The sequence below is a fragment of the Herpailurus yagouaroundi genome, unplaced genomic scaffold, assembly GCF_014898765.1.
Source record: "Herpailurus yagouaroundi ecotype Mexico unplaced genomic scaffold, PumYag 199, whole genome shotgun sequence".
Classification (NCBI taxonomy): domain Eukaryota; kingdom Metazoa; phylum Chordata; class Mammalia; order Carnivora; family Felidae; genus Herpailurus; species Herpailurus yagouaroundi.
The window spans coordinates 16,967,889-16,990,228 of NW_024412430.1; the positions used below are offsets into that span (position 1 = coordinate 16,967,889).

The 22,340-nt window shown below is 43.6% G+C and overlaps 1 protein-coding gene across 5 annotated transcripts in view; it reads left to right on the plus strand.

The window, feature by feature from the left end:
* The window catches only part of PDCD1LG2 (programmed cell death 1 ligand 2), a 111,490-nt gene that overhangs the window by 42,120 nt on the left and 47,030 nt on the right, over positions 1-22,340 (plus strand). For 4 of the 5 annotated variants that reach the window (XM_040449494.1, XM_040449497.1, XM_040449495.1 and 1 more), the window contains exons 5-6: positions 6,348-6,482; positions 12,264-12,313. In XM_040449494.1, coding sequence (XP_040305428.1) covers positions 6,348-6,482; positions 12,264-12,313 — 185 coding nt within the window. Of the gene's footprint in view, positions 1-264; positions 571-6,347; positions 6,483-12,263; positions 12,314-22,340 lie in introns of those variants that run through there. The other variant, XM_040449498.1, reaches the window with a different exon arrangement.

The following is a 22,340-nucleotide window of genomic DNA, read 5'->3' on the forward strand; positions in this document are numbered from 1 at the left end:
ACATCTATTTGCCAAATAAGAGCAACTCTACACCTAGTATCAAAATTCTTCCCTAAGAGACAGGTCACCTTCTCACCAAGCTCATCATAAGGTTCCTCTTGCCCCATCTAACAAACTGCTGCAAACTTTGTGGGCTTGAGACAACACGAATTTATTAGCTTACACCTTTGAAAATCAGAAATCCCAAATGGGCTTCACTGGGCTTCAAAGTGTCGACAGGATTGCAGAGGCTCTAAGGGAGAATTATATTCTTGTTTTTTCTAGCTTCTGCATTCCTTGGCTCATGGTCCCTCTTCCACCTTCCAAGCCACCAGCTGCATCCCTCAGACGTCTGCTTCTGTCATCACATCTTTCTTTAATTCTCCTGCCTCCCTCTTCCACCTTGTAGGGACCCTTGTAATTGCATTAGACGCCTTCCCCCAACCTGATAATTCAGGTTAATTTTCCCATTTCAAGGTCCTTAATATAATCACATCCGCAAAAATCCCTTTTTGCCTGTGGGGTAACACGTTCACTGGTTTCAGATATTAGAACATGGACATCTTTGAGGGAGCCATTATTCTGCTTCCGTACCAGCAAAGGATATAATCTCCGAATAAAGGGCAGTCCCTAGCACTGCTTAAATTTGACATAATTTATAGAAACTTTAATATTGTCATTATATTCCACTTTTTGCCCTTTGTCTTAGTTAGACAAAACAGAGCCTATGATAGGAGCTCGTGTGGCATGCCAGTATTTAGGTGGTGGCCTCAGGGAGCAGGGATGGGAGGCTTAGGAGATTCAGACCAGAAGCAAGAATTGAAGTTGTTGCTATCAGCAAAACGGGAGCTCAAATACCCAAAGACCACCTGGGAAGTGTACAGACAGCCTCCCACGATGCTCACTCAAAGCACTTCAGGTGGAGGTCATCTCCTTTCACCCCTGTTGGTTGACAGCAGTCTGCAGGACTGTGCACTCCATGCTGGGAGCTATGCGTGTATGTGGGCTGAGTGAGTTCCCCCCAGCACCTGTAGTGTCAAGTAATCCCAGGGCAGAAAGCAAAGTACCCATTTGAGGTGAATGAAGCAAGTCAAAGGTCACCAGACTTCTCCCGAGCTGTGGCTGAAGTTAGAGGTGAAGCCAAGAGGAAGTGAGATAGGACTGCAGCAGTCTGTCCCTTGCCCTATAAGCCCGGTGACTAAGCCTTCAGGCTGGGAGGCAGCCATGAAGCCATATGGTATCTCTTCACAAGATTTCATAGGCAAGAGTTCATAGAACAAGCTACAGTTCTGGCTGCTGAAGTGGATGCCAAGCCATAACCGATCATTGTCCTCTCTCTCATCCCCATACATTCTAGATCTCCCTCACTCAGCACTTCAGATGGAGCAGAGGAGTGGGGGCGGGGAGGGGGCTGGTGACTCTCGCTTTCAACCCTGAGAGCACTGAGCCCTTGGTTGCCTTGCCCGGAACAGACTGACTTGCTGCAGTTGCCTTTTCTTTGTTATTACTGAACGTGGAAGTACAAAAATCAGAGAATCCATGGATCCCCGAGTTCCAGACCTAACCTTCTGTGCCTGCATTAGGTCGCAGCTCTCACGTCCTTCATGGTAATCAAGACTAATCGCTCTGTCAGTAGAGAAATTCTTTTCTCTGCCTGCTGGTCCACCCATGGGTAGAACTCAAGCTATGAATTTAGATGCAGTAGAGCATATCCCTTGATGGAAGCATTTGCCACTAGGAAGCTGGACCTTTAATCCAGTAGAGCCTAAATTTGTGCGGATAAGAAGGAAAAATCCCACATGTGGGTCACTGAACATAACAGTGAGAAGGACCAAGCTTCAGCATTGAGGAAACCCTGGCACAGAAGCAGCATGTGCTTGAGGTGAGATGATCAGGGGGAAGTGAATCAGAACCTGACTGGAACCATCCATCATTCAGCCACATTCAGCCCTGGCTTAAATCAGGGCTGGGACAGACAGGATAGAAGCTGGGGCATCAGAGATATCTGCTCTACCTCAAATTAATTTATATTTCATCATGAACTGGCAGGACTGAGGACTTTGAAGTGACTCCATCCCCATCTCATCATTAATTTCCCAGGATTTTCTTCGGGAGGAAAAAACTCTCCCTGATATAGTTTTCAGGGCAGACAGCCGCCTTCTCATTGCCACCCCCTCTACCAACACCCCCCCCCAATCTATCCACACTTTACTACCCAATTCCAACACTAAGGTTAGCCCAGCTTCTTTCTAACTGAATGGATTTGAGAAAGTGAGACAGTAAAGACAGATGTCATGCTAAGAATCTTGGTAGAAATGAAGACATTAGAAACACCTCATGTTTAGGGTCAACTTTGAGGAAAAGTAGTGAATTAGGCAAGCTGGTCTTTAACATTCTCTACCTCTCTTTTTATCACAGTGCAGATTGTGAGACTTGACACCTTATGAAAATTGAGATACAATTAATTCATACTAGGGCTTTAGAGGCTTAAATACTAACAGTCACAGAGGAATTTATTTTTCTTGGAATTGTTGAGTAACTGTCCTTTGCTGTGTGGAATTTCCTGCCTGGTTAAGTGTAGGCCAGTACTTTGGATGGAATGTGGTTTTCCAGAAGGATCAGGGAAATAGGGGCCTGAGTAAGATGAACTTGGAGATAACTGGAATCTAGCCTTTGCACCACCGATTACATCAGTGTTTTTTTCTTTGCGGTGGAGACGTAGGAAGGGCACACTGACCATTCCTCTGGAGACTTTGAACCACTGATAAATTATGAATGAATGAAGGTGGTTCTTCTTTCCATGGAAGTCAGTGTAGCTGAATGAATAGTCAACAATCACAGGAGAGGCCCGTGGGGTCTGCATCAGCTCAGGATATTCTAGGATATCACTCATAAATGTAACTGGCAAGGGCACAGAGAGATTTTCATGCAGCTAGAGACTTTCAGCCTACATTTACCTATTCTTCCCAGAATTATATTCATGCTACTACCTCCTGACATGGTTCCTGGGCTCTGGTCAGCTCTCCTTCCTCACCAGTGCTCTCTGAGATTTCTGGCACCTCTCCCACCCCCATGATTTCTCTGCTCAGGCAGTTTGTTCCACAGAAAACATAATTACTCACCCTCTTCACTGCCTTGAAGTCTGCCCTCTCTCCAGAGCAGTTTAGATAATCCCAGGGCACAAGGGGTCCTTCCCTTATCTCTTCTTCTAAGACTGATTACCTGTACCATGACTTGGTTTGCCTGTGACTATACTTGTCTTTTATCTTTCATTGTATTTTAATTGTTCACATGGGTCTTCTTTGTGGCAAAAGCTAAAACAGTATGCCCATACTAAGCTAAAACACACTGCCCATACTAAGTGCTCAATTAATGTCAGATTAGTGGGTTGGAGGATTAGCCTTGATAAAACAGTCCCATTATCCCAGCCAACAGACTGTGTGGACCACCAGATCAGAGCAGTCAAGTGACCCCCTGGTTTGTAGCACTAATACCAGCAACAAATAACCAGTCACACATCCTCCCACGGTTCCTGGCATTTTAAGCTGCTTTATGACTGTCCTTTTTCTGGTCATTCTCATCAGTTGAGTTGCTCATTGCTGATTCTGTGACCCATCACAAACTTCTCTAGAAGTCAGTGAATAAAGCAAATAGAGCAATGAGAGTCTGGTGGTGGGAGGTGCCCCAGTGTTTGTAGGATGGATGACTGAACATCCTAACTTGATCAGAAACAAAAGGGCAATGAGTCCATTTTCCTTTTGAAACAGGGTTTCCTCTGCTCAGCCCATTGTTGCATTTCATGAGGAAATATAGTGGGATTGGAACACAGGAAATAACTATAAAAACATTTTTATGGGGCCGGAAGTGAAGCCATCCAAGGAGACCTGGAGGGGACTCTCTGGCAGTGGTCAAGAGCATGGGCTCAGAAATCAAACAGACTTGATATTTAAATCCTCTCTCTGCCACCAGTAGCTTTCAGAACATGAACATATAACTGAGTCATCCTAGAACTTGGTCTCACATTTGTAGAATAAGAATAATGACAGATACCTTAGAGGGTGATGGTGAGGATTAAATGGAATATGCCTGCTAAGTCCTTAGCACTCAGAAAGTATGGAAATGGGGGGGGGGGCGGAGAGCGGGGAATATAGTGCCTCTACCAAGAAGCATGGCTTCCTTGAATGCATGGGACTGTGGGGAGGATGAAACCTAGTTTTCCCATTGTATCATCATATCATTGTTAAGTAGCATGTAATTATTATAAAATAATTATAAGAATATGTATTAGAATAAAGGCTAAGCTGCTACAACAGAGAGACCTCAAAATGTGACTCAAACAAGATAGAAGTCTATTTCTCTCTTAGGTAATTCAGAGCAGGTAAGTATCTATATTCCATAAAGTTATTCAGTGATCCAGGTTCTTTCCATCTTGTTGCTCGCCGTTCTCTAAAATGTTTTCTCTGTTGAATTGTCAAAGCCGGGTCACTGCCACATCAAAAAGGAAAGAGAGTCAGAAAGGAAAGTCAGAAAGGAAAAAGAATGGTGGAAGACTTATCCAATGTTTTAAGGCCAAGGCTCAGAAGACCCATGACTTGAACTTAGTTTACATGGCTGGCCCACATCTAACTGCAGGGGAGGCTCCAAAATGTAGTCTTGAGAAGCCATGTGTCCAGCTAATGACCTCATACTCGGGGAAAAGAGAGAATGGATTTCAGGGATAAGCATCAGTCTGCCACAAGGTAAATAAGGACAGGGAGGATTGGGCTAGGTAGACTAGGTAGACAGTGATTAACTCGGCCCAACAAATCCTTTTTGACCTCTTTCATGTAGCTGGCACTTGGCTCTATAGGGGATTCAGAGATGACTTAGGTGAAGTCTTTGTTCTCCAAATACTTACAGTCTAAGCAGACTGATGTTCATTGTTAGAAAGTCTTGAGGGACGAGTAGAGCTTCTGTATGCAGAAGGGACTGTGAAGGAACCTTCAGAGGACAAGGGTTTGTAAAGAGTCACTGAGGTAAGGACTTCTCCTGTTGTGGGGACACTGAAGGTCTCAGGGCCCCTTGACTTACAGTGCTACTGCAGTGGTACTTAATAAGCACTTCCTAAAAGTAAAAGAGCTGTTGTAATTAGTACAAGCTATCCAATGTGTGCCTGAGCCAGGCTTCTGAATCCTTTCTTCCTTAATGTTCACCACACTGATTTCAATAAAGACAAATATCTGCGGGGATGGAGATTTGATTAAACCAATCTGGGCTTGCAATCCTGGCTTTGCCACTTATTTGGCATTGATAACCTCAGATAGATTTTTTAGCATTTCTGAGCCTTACTTCCTGAACTCTAAAATGAGGGGCTCAGATTAAATGATGTCCAATCCCTTCTCAACTAAAACAATCTGTGATTCTCAGATGGCACTGAGATGGGGGAGAGGGAAGGCAGTTGGCAGGATTGAGCCTTTCCTCCTGAGCACTCTTGCCAGGTTTCTCCTGGACCACAGTGTTATGTTTATTCTGCAGTAGTTACTCCATGGGGCAAAATGCAGGCTTTTGGAAAGGGCACAGCTTATCTTGGGTATGCTTCTTTCTCCCCATTGTGAAGCCCCCTCCAGTTCTTCCTCACTGTCGGTCTGGAACCCTTATTCTAACTTCTAGATACTCAGAACTCTCCTTTACAAGGCCTTCCCCTGTCTCCAAAATTGCTTTTCTCACCCGCCTCTCCAGTAAACTCACCTTTTCCTCAGTGCCAGTCCTCAGTGATTAGCTGAGACAAGGAAAAGGACACGCTGTAGTAATTCACACTAAGGTATGAATGTCTGGATTTTGTATGTTAACACTATCTACAATATTATACTTTTTTCCCCAAAAGGATCCCTGTTAACCCTTGAAATTGACTGACTAATGGTATAGATTCTAAACACTGTGAATGCTTGGCAGTGGAGGGGGAATACATGTTTGGATTGAGAGACCATCCTACTGGAAAGAAAGAGATGATGATAGATAGATAGATAGATAGATAGATAGATAGATAGATAGATAGACAGACAAACACAGTAGATGGATGAGAATGATGAAAACCATAGAATCTGGAACCAGACAGCCTGGATTATATCTCAGCTCTGTCTCTTACAGTGCAACTTTGGAAACATTTCCCAGACACTCTGGACCTCCCTTTCTTCACTGGTAAAATGAGGGTCATAGCAGAGCCTGCCACATAGGATGGTCGTGAGAAGTAGATGAACTAGTACCTGCAGGATACACAGAACAGTACCTGATTATAACCTCCTCAGATGGTCAACTTGTTGGTCTATCTCTAAGTTCCCATGTAATGGGATTCTGGTGTTGTTTTTTTTTTTTTTTTTTCTTTCATCCAGGTGACCTAGAACCCAAGATCCCTTCAAATTGGCTGCTTCCTGTTTTCATCCCTTCCTTCATCATTGCTTTGATTTTCATAGCTACGATGACAGCCCTAAGGAAACAGCTCTTCCAAAAGCTTTATTTTAGAAAGGGTAAGTGAGTTTTATTCATGGTAACCAAGTGGACTGGGTGTCTGCAATGTGGGGTTCTGCTTGGCCCCAGCAGTCTACAGCTCCCCAGGTTCATACCAATCTCCTCAGGGCTTATGAATCCCTTTGGACTCATCCTGATGATTTTTTCCCCAGAAGAAAACGGCCCTAGTCTTCTTCAGTGAGCTGAAATCCTCATACAGAATATTTTTAAAGGAATGTTTTGTTCCTATGCTGAAATAGTTTGCTTTGTTCTTTGAGCCAAGAAGAGTCATTAGCCTCATGAGATCAGTGTCATTTTGGTAATGCAGACAACTATGTGGTCAGAGTTCACGGGCAGGAGGATACCAAGATCACTTCTGAGGATTCCTTCAGTTCTCTCCCCCTCTTTCCACATTCTGGGCGTCAGCTGGGCTAAGCGCTCCCCAACCCCTAGGAATCTGAATCCCTTGGTTGGTAATGAAAGAAGAGAAGTGTGTGAGGCCATTTGCGGGCAGGAAAACCACCTGTTTTGATGACTCCCTAATGTCTTTCAGTGGCTCCCCTGGAGTCCCTCCTCAGCCTATCCTATTCTCACCCACCTACTCCTGTCATGTAACCTTTGAACCCTGGCCAGAATATCTGCAGACTTGTCTTCTGGTTTACTAAACTGCTCCTTTGTCAGCACCCAGTAAGCTCCTCCCAGGGTCTACACATGGCCTTGTTTATAGAAAAGGAAATGACATCTGGGAATAATCCAATAGGAATTGGGGGTGGCCATTATTTGAGAATTGGGAGGCTTTTTGGTGTTTGTTATGCTACATTTACAGTCTAACCTCTGTATTCTCATCTGTCTCAAAATACTATCATGCTCTATTTGTCCACTGCCCTATGTATGCATTAACTTGGGTGCTAACCACAAAACTCTCTACTATAGAACCCAAGGAACTATTGTCAAAAGAAAGGGGAGTGGAGGTTGAGGAAGAAGGAAGAAGGGAGGAAGGAGAAGAGGAAGAAGGGAAAAAGAAAAAGAGGAAGAAATGATAGAAATGGAGAGGAAAGGCATTTCACCATAAAGGAGGAATTATAGTGTCTTCTCTGACAGAACTTTAACTAAACAGAATCACTTCTTTTTTTCTTTAAACATTTTATTTGGGTGGCGCCTGGGTGGCTGTCGGTTGAGCGGCCGACTTCGGCTCAGGTCATGATCTCGCGGTCCGTGAGTTCCAGCCCCGCGTCGGGCTCTGTGCTGACAGCTCAGAGCCTGGAGCCTGTTTCGGATTCTGTGTCTCCCTCTCTCTGACCCTCCCCCATTCATGCTCTGTCTCTCTCTGTCTCAAAAATAAGTAAACGTAAAAAAAAAAATGAAAAAAAAAACATTTTATTTGGGGAAGGGGGAGCAGAGAGAGAGAGAGAGAGAGAGTTAATTTCAAGCAAGCTCCCCCTTAGCACAGAGCCTGACAGGAGGCTTGATCCCACGACCCTGGGATCATGACCTGAGCCAAAATCAAGAGTCGGATGCTCGACTGACTGAGCTGCCAAGATACCCCAAACAGAATCACTTCCACAAATCTATGACCTCAGAGAGCCATGGCAGATGCCCCTTATTAGAATTTAATCTTCTGTCATTCTTCTTTCACCTCCCCCATACACACCCCTCAGGAACAGGTCTATACCAAAGTTCTAGGCCTGCGACCTGAGAACTTAGTCACGTGAGAAATGAGCAACAGAGTTTTCTGTCCTTCCCCTGTCTGGGAGAATGAAATGGGGTCACACTGAAAGGTAAAGCAGAAAAAAGTCTTTCCCTTATCCTTCACCCCAGTCTCAAGAGTGAGCGAGGTTATCAGTAGTTCCACACTAGGTGCAAGGCTTGGGTACCAACTGTGGTGGGAGACATTTGTTGCTAATAAGAGTTGAGAGAGTAAATTTGCAAATGGTTCCTTATTTGTTTGTAATGAGCCAGAGTGAAATCATGGATACCTGTATAATACAACGCCATACCCCAACTCACATGCGCTGGGATCTGCTTTCCCTCATGGGAGGCACATGGACACACACGCACACACATCTGTGTGCCTTGCATGTGTCATGAAAGAAGGTTGAGAATGGCTGACCCTGTAAATAGAGCTTTAAACCAGAGTCAGAAGGCTAGGTTGGGACCTGAAGCTGCCATTTATTGGCTCTATGATCTTGTACAAATTACCTAACTTCCTTGAGATGGCTTTTTCTATCTGTAAAATGGGAAGCGACATGAGAATGAGCATTTTACTGCTTATTGACCCAACCTCACTGCCGCTACTGAGGTTCACCTGGACTGGAGCAGAACCCTCCCAACTTGTCTCCCTGCACCCATTTTTGCCACCTGCAGTATGGGTCTATTTTCCCTTCTAGCCAGAACAGGCTTTCAGATTCTCAAGTCTACACGTCTCCATGATCAGACCTCACCCATGGCTTCCCACTGCTCCCTAGGTGAAGTCCCAACATGCCCTGAGTGGTGTGGCTCACAATTCTGGCTTTTTCCTGAGACACCATCACCCTCGTTCTCTAAGCTCTAGCCATGTGAGGGTCCTAAGTCCTCAGTGCCACCCCACCCCTTCAGATCTGAGTTTTCTCATGTAGCACGCAGTCCTCTTAAAGTATTTTCTTCTCCTTGTCCACCTGACTTGGTGTCATCCCTTAAAACTTGGTGAAGCTACTACTTCTTCAAGCCTCTCCTGATTCTGCCCCCCTCACCACACCCATTACAGGACATCCCCTTGTGAGATGCTTCCTGTACCTACTTCTCCTTCCAGCACCCTCAGCACACAGTTATACGTCTAGGACCTGTTTCAATACCTTGGGCCACAAACTCAATTGCGTCCCTTTTAATTTTCCAACTAATTCCTCAAGCACCCACCTACCTGTCTCAGACATCCAATGTCTCCCCCTTACAGCATGGACTTCCCCCCCCTCCAACATACTGTCGCAAGGCCAACTTAGCCCACAGGGCTGCTGCTTCCAAACAGACAGGGAGGCTCCTGGGGAGCCAGGGCGGTTCCCCTGAGGGCCCTGGTTTTGAGCTCTTCCTATTCCTGCCATGCACGTCTCTGTTCCCTCCGGGGGTCTCCATTGACCATGCAAAGGCAGCCTTGCTGGTCCAGATCCCCACGAAGACCAGAGTGACCCAAGCTGACACTTCCCTGGCCCCCCTCATGTGTGCTTCCATGGTTCCCGAAGCAGGACCCTCAAGGGCTGATGAGGCAGAAGGGGCTTCCCGCTTTCCCCACAGCTGTGCCCAGCCAGCTCCTTCTGGCTGAGGTCTTTATGTTAAGGCTGGGACGCCAGTCCTAACTTCCTTCTCTTGAGTTCCTCTTCAAGCCATTGCTGTCCTGAACTTCTCAGTCTATCAGAGAGAGTCAAGCAAAGGGGTGGCTCTCGTAGTCCTTCTCTGCCCAGAAAGCTCATTGGCTCCTAAACGGACTTGCCCAATTCTGACCCAGCGACCAGCTCTGCACACCACGCTGTACAGGAAGGGCAGCTGTGGCCAGTCCACAGAAGGTTCTGTTTACCATCTCTACCTGAGAGGAGCCCTCAACAGTGCGGGGCTCCAGGTGACTCACTGCGTTCTAGAGAAGGAGCTGGCAATTTCTGTTGCAAAAGTAACGTAAAGTTCTGCCTCATCTGTTGGTCTTTAAGTTTCATGACAGCAGGGGCCGTGTTTCTCTTATTTACCGATAAATGCCCAGTGTCTGGAACATTGCCTGGCACATGTAGATAGATGTTCAATAAAATTTTACACATTGAACCTACTATATGCAGGTATCCATGCTAACTTGCTCTGTATAATATAATAGCCGTATGTGGTTATTCAAATTTAAATTAAATAAAAATTCAATTCCTTGGTCATGTTTTAAGTGCTCAATATTGTTAGTGATCAATAGCCATGTGGGGCTAGAGGCTATTGGACAGAGCAGATACACAATATTTCCCTCTTTGCAGACAGCAAAATATGTCCCTCTTTGGACAGCACTGGGCTAGACCCTTTACAAACTTCTTTTCAGTTAATTTTACAAAAACTTCTTGAGGCAAGGAGTAGTGTCTACACTGCACATGAAGAAACTGAAGCTTCAAAAGTATTCTTAAAGTCAAATAGCTGGGGTTTGAACATAAGTCTGTCTGATGCTGTATGGCCTTTTTGTTGCAAAATAATAAAAACTGACTCAATCTGGATAGTATTATGTTGGGCAATGGAAGGAGAGAGTCCCAACCCAAAATAATTGAATGGCTTGATCATTGGCTGTGCCGATGGCAAAGTCAAGAACAGAATCCAGGAGGGAGCATCAGCTATAAAGAGACCAGATCTCTAGAACAAGCCTGCAGCTCATAAGAATAATATTTCTCAAACTTTCTGTTATAAGGAACCATTTATTTTTACATTTCCAATATGTTAGCGTCAATGCTTTTGCAATATATACTAAAACTTAATTACTAAAAAGTAAAATAAAGGGGCGCCTGGGTGGCGCAGTCGGTTAAGCGTCCGACTTCAGCCAGGTCACGATCTCGCGGTCCGTGAGTTCGAGCCCCACGTCGGGCTCTGGGCTGATGGCTCAGAGCCTGGAGCCTGTTTCCGATTCTGTGTCTCCCTCTCTCTCTGCCCCTCCCACGTTCATGCTCTGTCTCTCTCTGTCCCAAAAATAAATAAAAAAAAAAAAAAAAAAAAAGTAAAATAAAAAGAACAAAGACATACAACCATAAGCCCAGTTTTTACTGGATTCAATAAACCTCTGACATGTCAATAAATATGATCAGAAAAAAACACAGTAAAAAGATTACTATAGAAGTTGCTCAGTGTTATACTAAATCTCGGTAATTGTCTCATTGTGGGCTGGTAACAAATAGTTCGCCCACCAGCCCCAGCCCATGGACTCTACACTTTGAATGGCACTGCCCTAAAAGACTGAGCTGGAACTTTACAGGGATTTAAACCAAAGACCAAATATGTTGTCTGATGGTTAAGGAAGGTCTACAGGGTGGCAGCACTTTCTCAAGCGTTAGAGAGGACCGGACTGAAACTCCATCATTCATGGGCAATTTCTATGGGTTAACTCTTAGGCTCCTTTCAAATGTAACTCCTCTTCGGGGAGACTTCAGTGCTGGATAAAGGCCCTCAAAGTCCAGGCCAAGGGTGGTATTGTCATGAGGCGGTTGCTAAAAATCTAGTGTACAGAGCAAAAGCAGAATTAGGGATGCACAGAGTTTAGAAACCCGGGCATCAAGCTCTAGAAGGAAATCAGAGCTGGGACAGGGAACATGTGACATCAGGGGTTGAAAAAGAGATGAAACCAGGCAAACAGTGGTGAACAACAGCCTGTTATGTGAACTTGTGCTTCTGCCCCGAGTTCCTCTGGAACAATATCGGTCAGGTACACCTTAGTATAAATTAATTGATCAGCCCTTTTGCTTCATGTAGGGCAGACCAGAAGGAAGTGACAGTCCAGAGCAAAGCAGAACAGGGAAAGAGAATTCTGAAGCCAGACGTTTCCTGGGGCTGAATACCCAAATTAAGAGTCCCTCAGCCTCTGAGTGCCTGGTGACCAGGGGCTGAGACAAGAATGGAAAGTAGAGCTACTATTTTGTTCATGGTTTTTGCCTAAGGGTACAGTTTTCCCTTATCTGTTGTTCAGCCTGATGTCTCAAGCCACAGTAGGCATTTGGCCTCTACATGTGATTTATTTGGATTAACTTTTCATTCTGCCATCGGTTAGCCTATAAACAGAACACTTTTCTCAGTAATGTTATCCTGTCCCTGGAATTTCTCTTTTTCAGACACAACCAAAAGATCGGTCACCACAATAAGGAGGGAAGTGAACAGAGCTGTAAGTAGTCGTGATTTACCTTATCTCTTTCACCTCTTTTCTTCTCCTAGCTTAAATTAAGAAATAAGCCCTGTTCTCGGAATGCACAAAAGGGCAATGGAATAGTCTCAGCCTGCACAGAATCTTCCTGTTCAGTGGCATTTCTGCCCGTTGCTACTGTGACCTTAGGTTGTTCCACACCTCTCTTGGAGGAAAAAAAAAGTGTCTGCTGTGCAGCCACAGAATAGTTGTGTACTCTTTGGTCTGTCTCTATTCCTAGGCATTACCGGGAATCTGCACAGGACATCAGGGCCCACATGCTTAGAAACACGTTTAACACTTAACAGCAAGGGAAGATACTCAAATCTGAACCAATCAACAACTCATGTTTTTGCAACCGTTGTTAAGTACATCGTTGGGGGCTGTGAGTCAAAGTTGGGGGAATAGAAGTCTCTTCATGAGGCTGACAGGCTTGGAGCTGGAATTTGTAGGAAAGGATATGATATGGAGGTCAGGAGAATTGGGGTTGCTAAAAATTATTCAGCCTGGTTGGATGAAATGCTTAGACCATGGGGAAGTGGTTTTTGGGGACCAGACCTGGGTCCTCTTGCACAATGGGTATTTCTAGCTTTCTTAGGAAAACCACCTTTCCTTTTGAAATCTGGGGATCACATGGTGTGACGCACGAGCTCATGAGTTTGCCAAAATCATAGGCAACTCATAGAAATTTGTAAATAACTTTGCTATCAGCTACTTGAAATATTCGGAACTCGTCATTTTAGAGTTCCGTTGAATGTGTCTGTAAAATTCCAGAGGCACCAACTGTGAAAACAACTCTAAAAAACCTTCAACACCAGGGTCAGTGCCTGGCAGCTCAGAAGCACAAAATATGACTGACAGGAATGACATTGGGCCCTGCTCCCTCCTACCACATCCCTGAAAGCCATTCGTGGAAACACATCCCATTACTGCAATACTCGTCCCTGGGCACAGAACAAGGAACAAAGGCAGTTTAGGTCTGGACTATACTTAAGGTCTAGTTGTGCTGAATTGCTCTGAATCAACAATGAGATATTCTTAACTCAGAAAAGTTTCAGATTATTACTGGCAGTCCTAACTGAAACATCTGTTTCTTGAGAAACAAAACTCCTATAGTCCGATAGACTGGGATACTTGGTCTACATGTGGGTTTCCATGGGAGAGACCTCAGTATTTGTGCTTCATGAGCTCTGAGTCTTTGTATAAGCGTCTCCTTCAACTGCTCAGCATAAGGAAGAAAGAGAAAAAAGGTGTCGTCTGCTGTAGAGCCACAGAACAGTTGGTTTGAGAGCAGAGGTGGTAAGGTAAACTCAGATGCCCAGACGGCCAGGCAAGTATTGAAATGAGAAAGAAGGGCACACTATAACCAGATAGGGGATGGTGACCAACTGGAGGGCATATTCCTGTGAATTTAGCACCAGGCTAACATTGTTGGAGAAGATGAAATCCAGATTTTTCTATAAAATGTCCTAGTTATTAAATGCTTGCTGGAAGTATTTCAAATACCAAACAAACCAAATAAAATATGTCCATAGGCTAATTGAACCTATGAGGGACCAGTTGCAACCTGCCCCCTAGAGAGAAAGTATTGTCAGAAAAGGGGTTAGAATCTGAGTAATGAAGGCAAAACCACGTATGTGAGGAATTGAGGGAGGCTCAAAGGCTTGCGGCCATTCTGCATGTCTCATCCTATGGCCTGCCACATGGCCTGAATAGCACATGGTTAATAGAGGGACTTTCTTGGATTAACAGGGTATCACAACCATTTTTAAACAATACATCTCCTTGTAAGCAGAAAAACCTCATACTCTTTTTTAAATGGTAGGTGAAATTCAAAGTAAAGTAAATATCTTGGTCAAAAGTCAAATTAAAGAAATTAGACTGGGGTGCCTGGGTGGCTCAGTTGGTTAAACATCCAACTTATGGTCTCAGCTCAATGTTGATCTCAGGGTGGTGAGTTCAAGCCCTGCATTGGGCCCCCTTCTGGGGGTGAAACCTACTTGAAAAACAAAAAACAACAAAAAGAGGAAAGATGGGAGGGAGGGAGGGAGGGAGGGAGGGAAGGAAGGAAGGAAGGAAGGAAGGAAGGAAAGAAGGAAGGAAGGAAGGAAGGAGACGAATTCTCTTCTCTTTCCCCCCAACCAGTAACATATAGTCGTCCTTTGTACCTTCTAACCTGAGGAGGGAGAGTCAAGGAGGTGAAAGAATGATGCTTCTCTTCTCTCTTCCTCACCCCTCCCTGGCACTTAAATATGTGGTGTGATGTAAAGAGGTCAGGATCATTTAGATATACATCAAAGAGGGCTCACACAGGAATGTTCCTGGTACTTTTATTTACAATAGCAACAAATCAGAAATACAGGTGAATAGGAAATATAAACAACTAAAATGAAAGCACAAAAAATAGATGTATTTTTGAGATGGATAAATCTGAAAAATATAATTTAGGGAGAAAAGATACACAGCAGAAAGATAGAGACAATGTGTGGGCAATTATAGAGTTTAAAAACTGCAAACAACCTCTATGTAGTGTTTATGGAAACAGTCATGTGAAGTAAAAGTACGAAAGCAACCAAATTTAACCTCTTAAACTGGGTGGTGGGGATGCCGATGGTGACGATATTATTCTCCTAGTTTGTTGTATGCCTGAAATGTTAATTTTTGTAAAGAAGAGGTCATGACTAGAATTCAAGAGATTTAGACTCCAGTTTTTCTGTGAGCTACACAATCTAAGGTAAGATCCACCAAGGGGCACTTGAATCTTCTCCAGAGAAACAGAACCACTAGGACACTGGCAAGTGTGAAATCTATAGGGCAGGCTTGGGGGCTGGAAGAAGTTCAGGTAGGAGTTGAAATTAGGAATCCAAAATCTGTAGAGTAGGCCAGTAGTCTGGGAACTCAGGTGAGATGTCTATGCTACAGTCTGAGGCAGAATTCCTTCTTCTCTGGGAAACCTCATTTGTTGCTCTTCAACTGATTGAATGAGACCCACCAACATTCTGAGAAGGCAATATGCTTTATTTATTTTTTTTTAATTTTTTTTCAACATTTTTTATTTATTTTTGGGACAGAGAGAGACAGAGCATGAACTGGCGAGGGGCAGAGAGGGAGGGAGACACAGAATCGGAAACAGGCTCCAGGCTCTGAGCCATCAGCCCAGAGCCCGACGTGGGGCTCGAACTCACGGACCGCGAGATCGTGACCTGGCTGAAGTCGGACGCTTAACCGACTGCGCCACCCAGGCGCCCCGCTTTATTTTTTTTTTTTTAATTAAAAAAAATTTTTAACACTTATTCATATTTGAGAGAGACAGAGACCGAGCATGAGTGGGGGAGGGGCAGAGAGAGAGGGAGACACAGAATATGAAACAGGCTCCAGGCTCCGAGCTGTCAGCACAGAGCCGGATGTGGGGCTCAAACTCACAAACAGTGAGAACATGACCTGAGCCGAAGTCAGACGCTTAACTGACTGAGCCACCCAGGCACCCTGAAATTTGCTTTATTTAAAGTCAACTGATGACAGGCATTCATCACATCTACAAAACGTCTTTACAGCAACATCTAGACTAACATTTAATCAAACAACAGGGTACGATAGTTTAACCAAATGGACACAGAAGACTAACCATCACATGCACGACCACATGAGGGAGGCAGTCTTGGCTGGAGTAAGTGAATTTGTCAGACCTTCCTGAGCCTCAAAAAATAGAAGTATGTGACTATTCTCTGGTCACAGAGTTGTCCGAGAGGCCAGGGCTCTGTCTAAAACCTGTTCATCCATGAACCTGCCACCCCAGTGCCTGCAGACTCACTATTTAGGGTTTTCTATTTATTTCACAGGGTTGTTTCTCCTCAGCTCACTGCCTCTTTCAACAAAAAAAGGACATGTGTGGTATCAGAATCCTGCACTTTATGTGTCTTGAAATAATGAATAGTTGAGTAAATCTGGAAGAGGAAAAACAACCCTGTCACCAAAAGTACTTGATAAAATTAAACTGAAGGGTTTGGAAATGACTTGTCTGTCTTACTATCCATTTGTCTGTGCTTCTTATAGTTTATTCTGCAATAAATATAAAAATTGACTGATTTTGACCTAATTTGTCTTACTACTAAACGATGAATCTTGCTTAATTTTAATTGTGTTGGCCAGCTCAAAAATAAATAATACAATTTTTACAACTAAAAAAAATTTTTTTTAATGTTTAATTTTATTTTGAGAGACAGAGAGAGAGCGTGAGCAGGGGAGGGGCAGAGAGAGACACACACACAGAATACGAAGCAGGTTCCAGGCTCCGAGCTGTCAGCATAGAGTCTGATGTGGGGCTCAAACCCACGAACTGTGAGATCATGACCTGAGCCTAAGTCAGATGCTCAACCGATTGAGCCACCCGGGTGCCCCTAGAACTTTTTAAAAATTACATATTTTTTTCTGAGCAAAAATGAAAAAAAAATAATCCATTGCACACAGATTACTGTGGTTAATATTTAATAGTGCTTTAATTTCTAATGTTTTTCTGTATTTAAATTTTATGAAATTAAATTATAGTATGTATAGCTTGACAGAGTTTTCTGTAACTTAATTTTATGTCATTAGTATTACCCATGTGCTAAAAATATAATTAATGGCTTTGATATTTTATTGTATATATGGACTAGGACTTATCTAATTCTCTATTGCTCTACCTTTAGTATCTACCTCAGAGTTGTTTCATGTCTTGTCACAATTAGGGGCACCTGGGTGGCTCAGTAAGTTGGGCGTCTGACCCTTGATTTTAGTTCCAGTCATGATCTCATGGTTCATGAGTTCGAGCCTTGTGTGGGGCTCTGTGCTGCTTGGGATTCTCTCTCTCCCCCTCTCTCCCCTCCCCTACTCTCTCTTTTTGTTTTTCAAAACAAACAAGCTTACAATAAATAAATAAGTAAGTAAATAAATAAATATCATCACAATTAATAATCTTATACACAGATCTTCATGTGCAGCTCCGATTATTACCATAAGGTAAAATCTAAGACGTAAAATTAAGGAGTAAAGCTATAGACATTTTTAAGGCTCTCAAAATATATCGCTGAATTGCCCTCTAAAAAGGTGTACCAACTTATACTAGCAATATATGAAAGATGTAGTTTCATCATTGCGTTTGTTCCAATGCTGGGTATTATCGTTTTTAAATTTTGCTAATTCAGAAATTGAAAACTGTACGTCATCATTACTTTAATTTGCATTTTCGAGTTATTAGTGAGATAAAACATTTGCACAAATTTACAGGTTTTATCTTCTTTTGGGAACTGTCTATGTATCTTTTGTTCATCTTTTTAGTTATGTCTTCACTTACAGTTAATAGTAACCCATTACCTGTTATCTATTTTATAAACTTGCCCTTGATTTGTCACTTACTGCTAAGCTGCTTTTTCTTATCTGAAGAAAACAGTATTGGGTATAGTAAAATTGGGCTCACAGGACCAGGTCATAAACATAAATGTCCTATATGTCACATATTTATCAAAAGAAAATAAATGTATTAATTATAACAGTTATGCTAGATAAAAAGCTTACAGGCAATAGGATCCACGGTTCCCAGAGGACCAAGTTATAAATCTCTAAGAAGCAGGTGCAGTGCCTTCTTCCTTTAAGAGCCCATCACATCCTGGGATGCATTGTAGTTTCAGTAGGCACCTATGAAATGCTGGCCAACCAACGTTAACATTCTATTATCCACTAACATATATCAACTCCTTTTTAAGGATTAGGTGAACTGTAGCCAGGGGGCCAGATTGCCTCCTGTTTTTGTAAGCAAAATACTATTGAAGCACAGCCGTGCTCACTGTTTCTGTATCATTCCCAATGTTCAGAGTTGAGTAACTGCCTCAAAGCCTATATTGCCCATAAAGTCTAAATACTTTACAACCTGGCCCTACAGAAGATGTTTGGTGCCCCAGAAGTTCTCCATGGCTCTGTGCCTTCTCTCACAGTGAATGTACTTGGTCTTGTTCTAAATACTCTAACGCTACCCCCAACTCCTATCTCAGCTCCATAAAGTCTGAGGACAGAGCCCCTCTGGGAAGAGCTTGGTCCAGGCAGCTCAGAGCTCTCGATCTCCCACCTCTATCCTCTGCCATCCCAGCTCTGCCTCACCCCCAAACCACCCACGTGGGGACAGTCAAGTTCTAGGCTGTCCAGGGGTCATCCTGACCCTCCTGTTCTTAGTCACATCACCTCGGTAGCTAGAGTCCTGGGACTTGCCCTGAGCATATTTGTCACATATATTTCTGACAAGACTTTGATACAGATAAACAGTCTCCCTTCCCACTTAAGAAGGGATGGGCTTGGTGGTTTTGCTTCACTGACCAGAGATTGAAGCAAGGCCTGATTAATGTGAGAATGCCCAGCAGGGCTCAGAAGCTCAGGCATCAGCTGCACAGGACTTGATTTTCCACTCCATAGCTCTGCCTTGAACTTTTTAGGCAACTCTGGGAAAGGTGTTGCCTATTCTTATTCTTGTGGAAATCCAGACTTCTCAGCCTCCCCAGATGGGCTTTCAAGGCCTTAACTTTATTACAGGATCAAAAGACTCAGATCAAACTAAATGTGGCCAAAGAGCTCATTACCATCCTTCTCCATGGTGGATGTGGTGGTCATTAGTGTTATTTCACATATTTCCTGGATCTCTTGCTTTTGTGTGATGTAATAGGATTGCACTTCTCTGCCCTTAATTTGTAGTTAGGTGTGGTCATGTGATTTGTTTTGGTCAACTAAATATAAGCTTAAATGATGTGTGACTTCTGGGTAGAAGTTGTAAGGCCTAGCTTGTGCTTTGCTGTATTCTTTTTCCATCTGGTGTGGCAACTAGCAACATTTGGGGTAGTGTTGCTATATCAGCATGGGTCTCTGAGTAACTACAAATAATGGTCAGCCCCTTGCTGACCCTCAGTGGACAAGGAAGATTTGTTTACTATTTGATTTAAATAATAGAGATTTGGGGGTTGTTTGTTACTGCAGCATAATCAAGTCTATCCTGACTGATTCAACAGGGAAATCCTGGAACCTCAACTCAATACACTATATATTGTCACTTACAGTTCTGCTTCAGAGGAGTGGTAATATGGGGAAAGGCTTTCTATATAACAAAAATAAAAGAAGAGTAAGATATAAAAATACACTTATTATATCATTAATGCTTTATTTAAAAAATGTTTTTAATATACCGTCACACCCTTCTCCCAAAGAAGTGAAGAAAAATATTTAAATGCCCATAATCATTATATTCTGGAAACTTGTATTGTTTTCTTCTTTTATATTTTCTGAGTTTTCTTTGTACTTGAATACATTTTAAAATGTTCCAATGTTGGGGCAGCCTGGGTGGTTCAGTCGGTTAGGTGTCCGACTCTTGATTTTGGCTCAGGTCATGATCTCATGGTCGTGGGATCAAGTCCTGCATTGGGCTCTGCCTTCAGCACAGAGCCTGCTTGGGATTCTCTCTCTCCATCTCTTTCTGCCCCTCTCCTGCTCACGGGCACGTGCTTTCTCTCTTACTCTCTCAAAATAAATAGACATTAAAATAAGAAAAATAAAAAAATAAAATATCACTTTTAAGTACCCAGGGGTGCTTGTTAGATGAAGGATGATCTCTGTCTCTATCCTCACCTCTCACTGTATATATCACCTCTTTGTATCCTATATAACAAATGCATATACAGAACTCTCCATGGGGTCCTTGTCAACTTTAGGGAGAGGAATGCTATACCCTGTTTCAAGGACACATACCAATGTCTTAGTTGCTTTTCGGAGCTTCTTAACCTAGTGAGCCTACAAGGAGTGGATCCATACTCCAAGGATGTAAGAGATCAGGCTTGGGACCATGGCTTCTTGATCTCATGCAGGCCACCGAGCTATCAACCAGAATAGCTTCAGGAGTGGATTCTGATCCCATAGATCTATATCATGTTTCCTTTTTAAAAAAAGTTATCCTAGTCATCATGACATGGTTTGTTAGAGATTACAAACCATGTAACCTGACTTCCTCATTTTACAAATGGCAAGATTTGGACTAAGGGATGTTACATAACTTTCTTGAGTGAAATAATAACAGAAAAATAAAAGGTCTTGTGATTGCCAGCATAGTGCCACTCGTTAATTCATTCACTCTGAAATATGCACTAAGTGTCTATTTGCAAGACTCTGTCAGGTAGGCTGTGTGGAGGTCGTAAGGGTGAATGAGGCACAACATTAGTATTCCAAGATTCTTACAATCAAGAGTTGGAGATAAGGTACTCAAAACACTGTTTTCATTGGTATAATTTGGGCTAAAATGAAAAGAGGCCAGATTTCTGTATACCACCCAGCAGTTGATCAAATCTGTGTTTGTTTTGTTTTGCCTGAGTCTCTCGTCTTCCCCTTAGGAACTTCCACCTAAGAACTGACCATAGCCTCCACATGCCGCCATGGTGCAGGTGCCTTCTCTGTGCAGTGGTTTCCAATCTTTTCTATCTTTTCTTCCCATCATAACCCTTTCATAAAGGAAACATTAGACAGAACACCTGTACATACTGAGTGGGGAAACTTGAGTCCTCCTCCTCTGGGTCTCCTTTACTGTCACTACTATGCACACACTTCTGTCGTGAATGCATGGGGCTTTTCCCCACCCGGAAGTTCTCTGGGATACCAGCTTGGTGTCCTATGATTTAACTCAAGTCTGACCCTATGTCCCTGGGGATGGCATGAGATCCCACCCGCTAAGGGCTCAGTCCCACAAGACTGCCCTCCCCACCCTCCACCCCCCACTTCAGATGCCAACGGCCAGCCCAGGCTGTCACCTCTGCTTCTGACCAATCAGCTATAAATAATCTGAGGTTCCCACCATCCCCTCCTCGGGTTCGGTGAGTTTCATAGAGCAGTTCCCAGAAGCAAGGAAAACTGTTTACCAACTTACAATAATGGGTTATAAACAATACAGTGAACATCTGATAGAAGAAATGCATATGGCAAGATATGTGGGGGCGTCCACACTCTGTGTGTGTGCCACTCTCCCAGTACCAACTCGTGCTCCACAACAGAGAAGCCCCTGGAAGCCCTACTTCAGGGATTTTTATGGAGGCTTTATCACATAGGCATGACCAATCATTAACCCCATCTTTAGCCCTTCTCCCCTCTCTGGAGAATGGGGTTGGGGTGAGGGGTGGGACTGAAAATTCCAAGCTTCTCACCATAGCTTAGTCTTCTTGGTGACCTGTCCCCATCCAGGAGCTCATCAAGATTCACTTCATTACAACAAAAGACACTGCTGTCATCCAGGAAATTTCAAGGGATTTAAAAACTCTGTCAGGAAGTGAAGTCAAAGACCGAATATTACGACAAAGATGTTCCCAATGCTCTTATCATTTAGAAAATTACAAGTGCTTTAGGAGTTCTGTGCCAGGAGCCCCGGGCAGAGACCGGTATGTGTGTGTGTATGTGTGTGTGTGTGTGTGTGTGTGTGTGTGTGTGTGTATTTTTTTTTTTCAATTATCTCACAAAAGCATGTTAAAACAGTGGTGAAACCAGACTGAGGGGTATATACACCCTGCCTTAGGTCCCTGCAAAGGCCTCTAAGGTACATTGTGCTTCTTGGAACATATTTGGAAAATCATGAAGCGCTCAAACTATCACTTTATCCCAAAGCCCACCTTATGTACCTATCCTCAGAATCCCCAGAAGTGCCCACCCCACATCCAGCTTCCTTCCATGTAGAGCGCAGCTGTTCCAGGGAGGCGGGTGGGGGCTGGAAGAAGAGAAGAGAAAGTAACCTCCTCACTCACCTGGTTTGTGAGGGTTTTAAAAAAAATGTTGAGAGAAAGAGAGAGTGCAAGCAGAGGAGTGGCAGAGAGAGAGGGAGAGAGAGTCTCAAGTAGGCTCCATACTGTCAGCACAGAGCCGGCTGTGAGGCTTGAACTCATGAACCATGAGATCATGACCTGGGCAAAATCCAGAGTCGGACGCTTAACTGACTGAGCCCCCCAGGTGCCCCTGGGCTTGT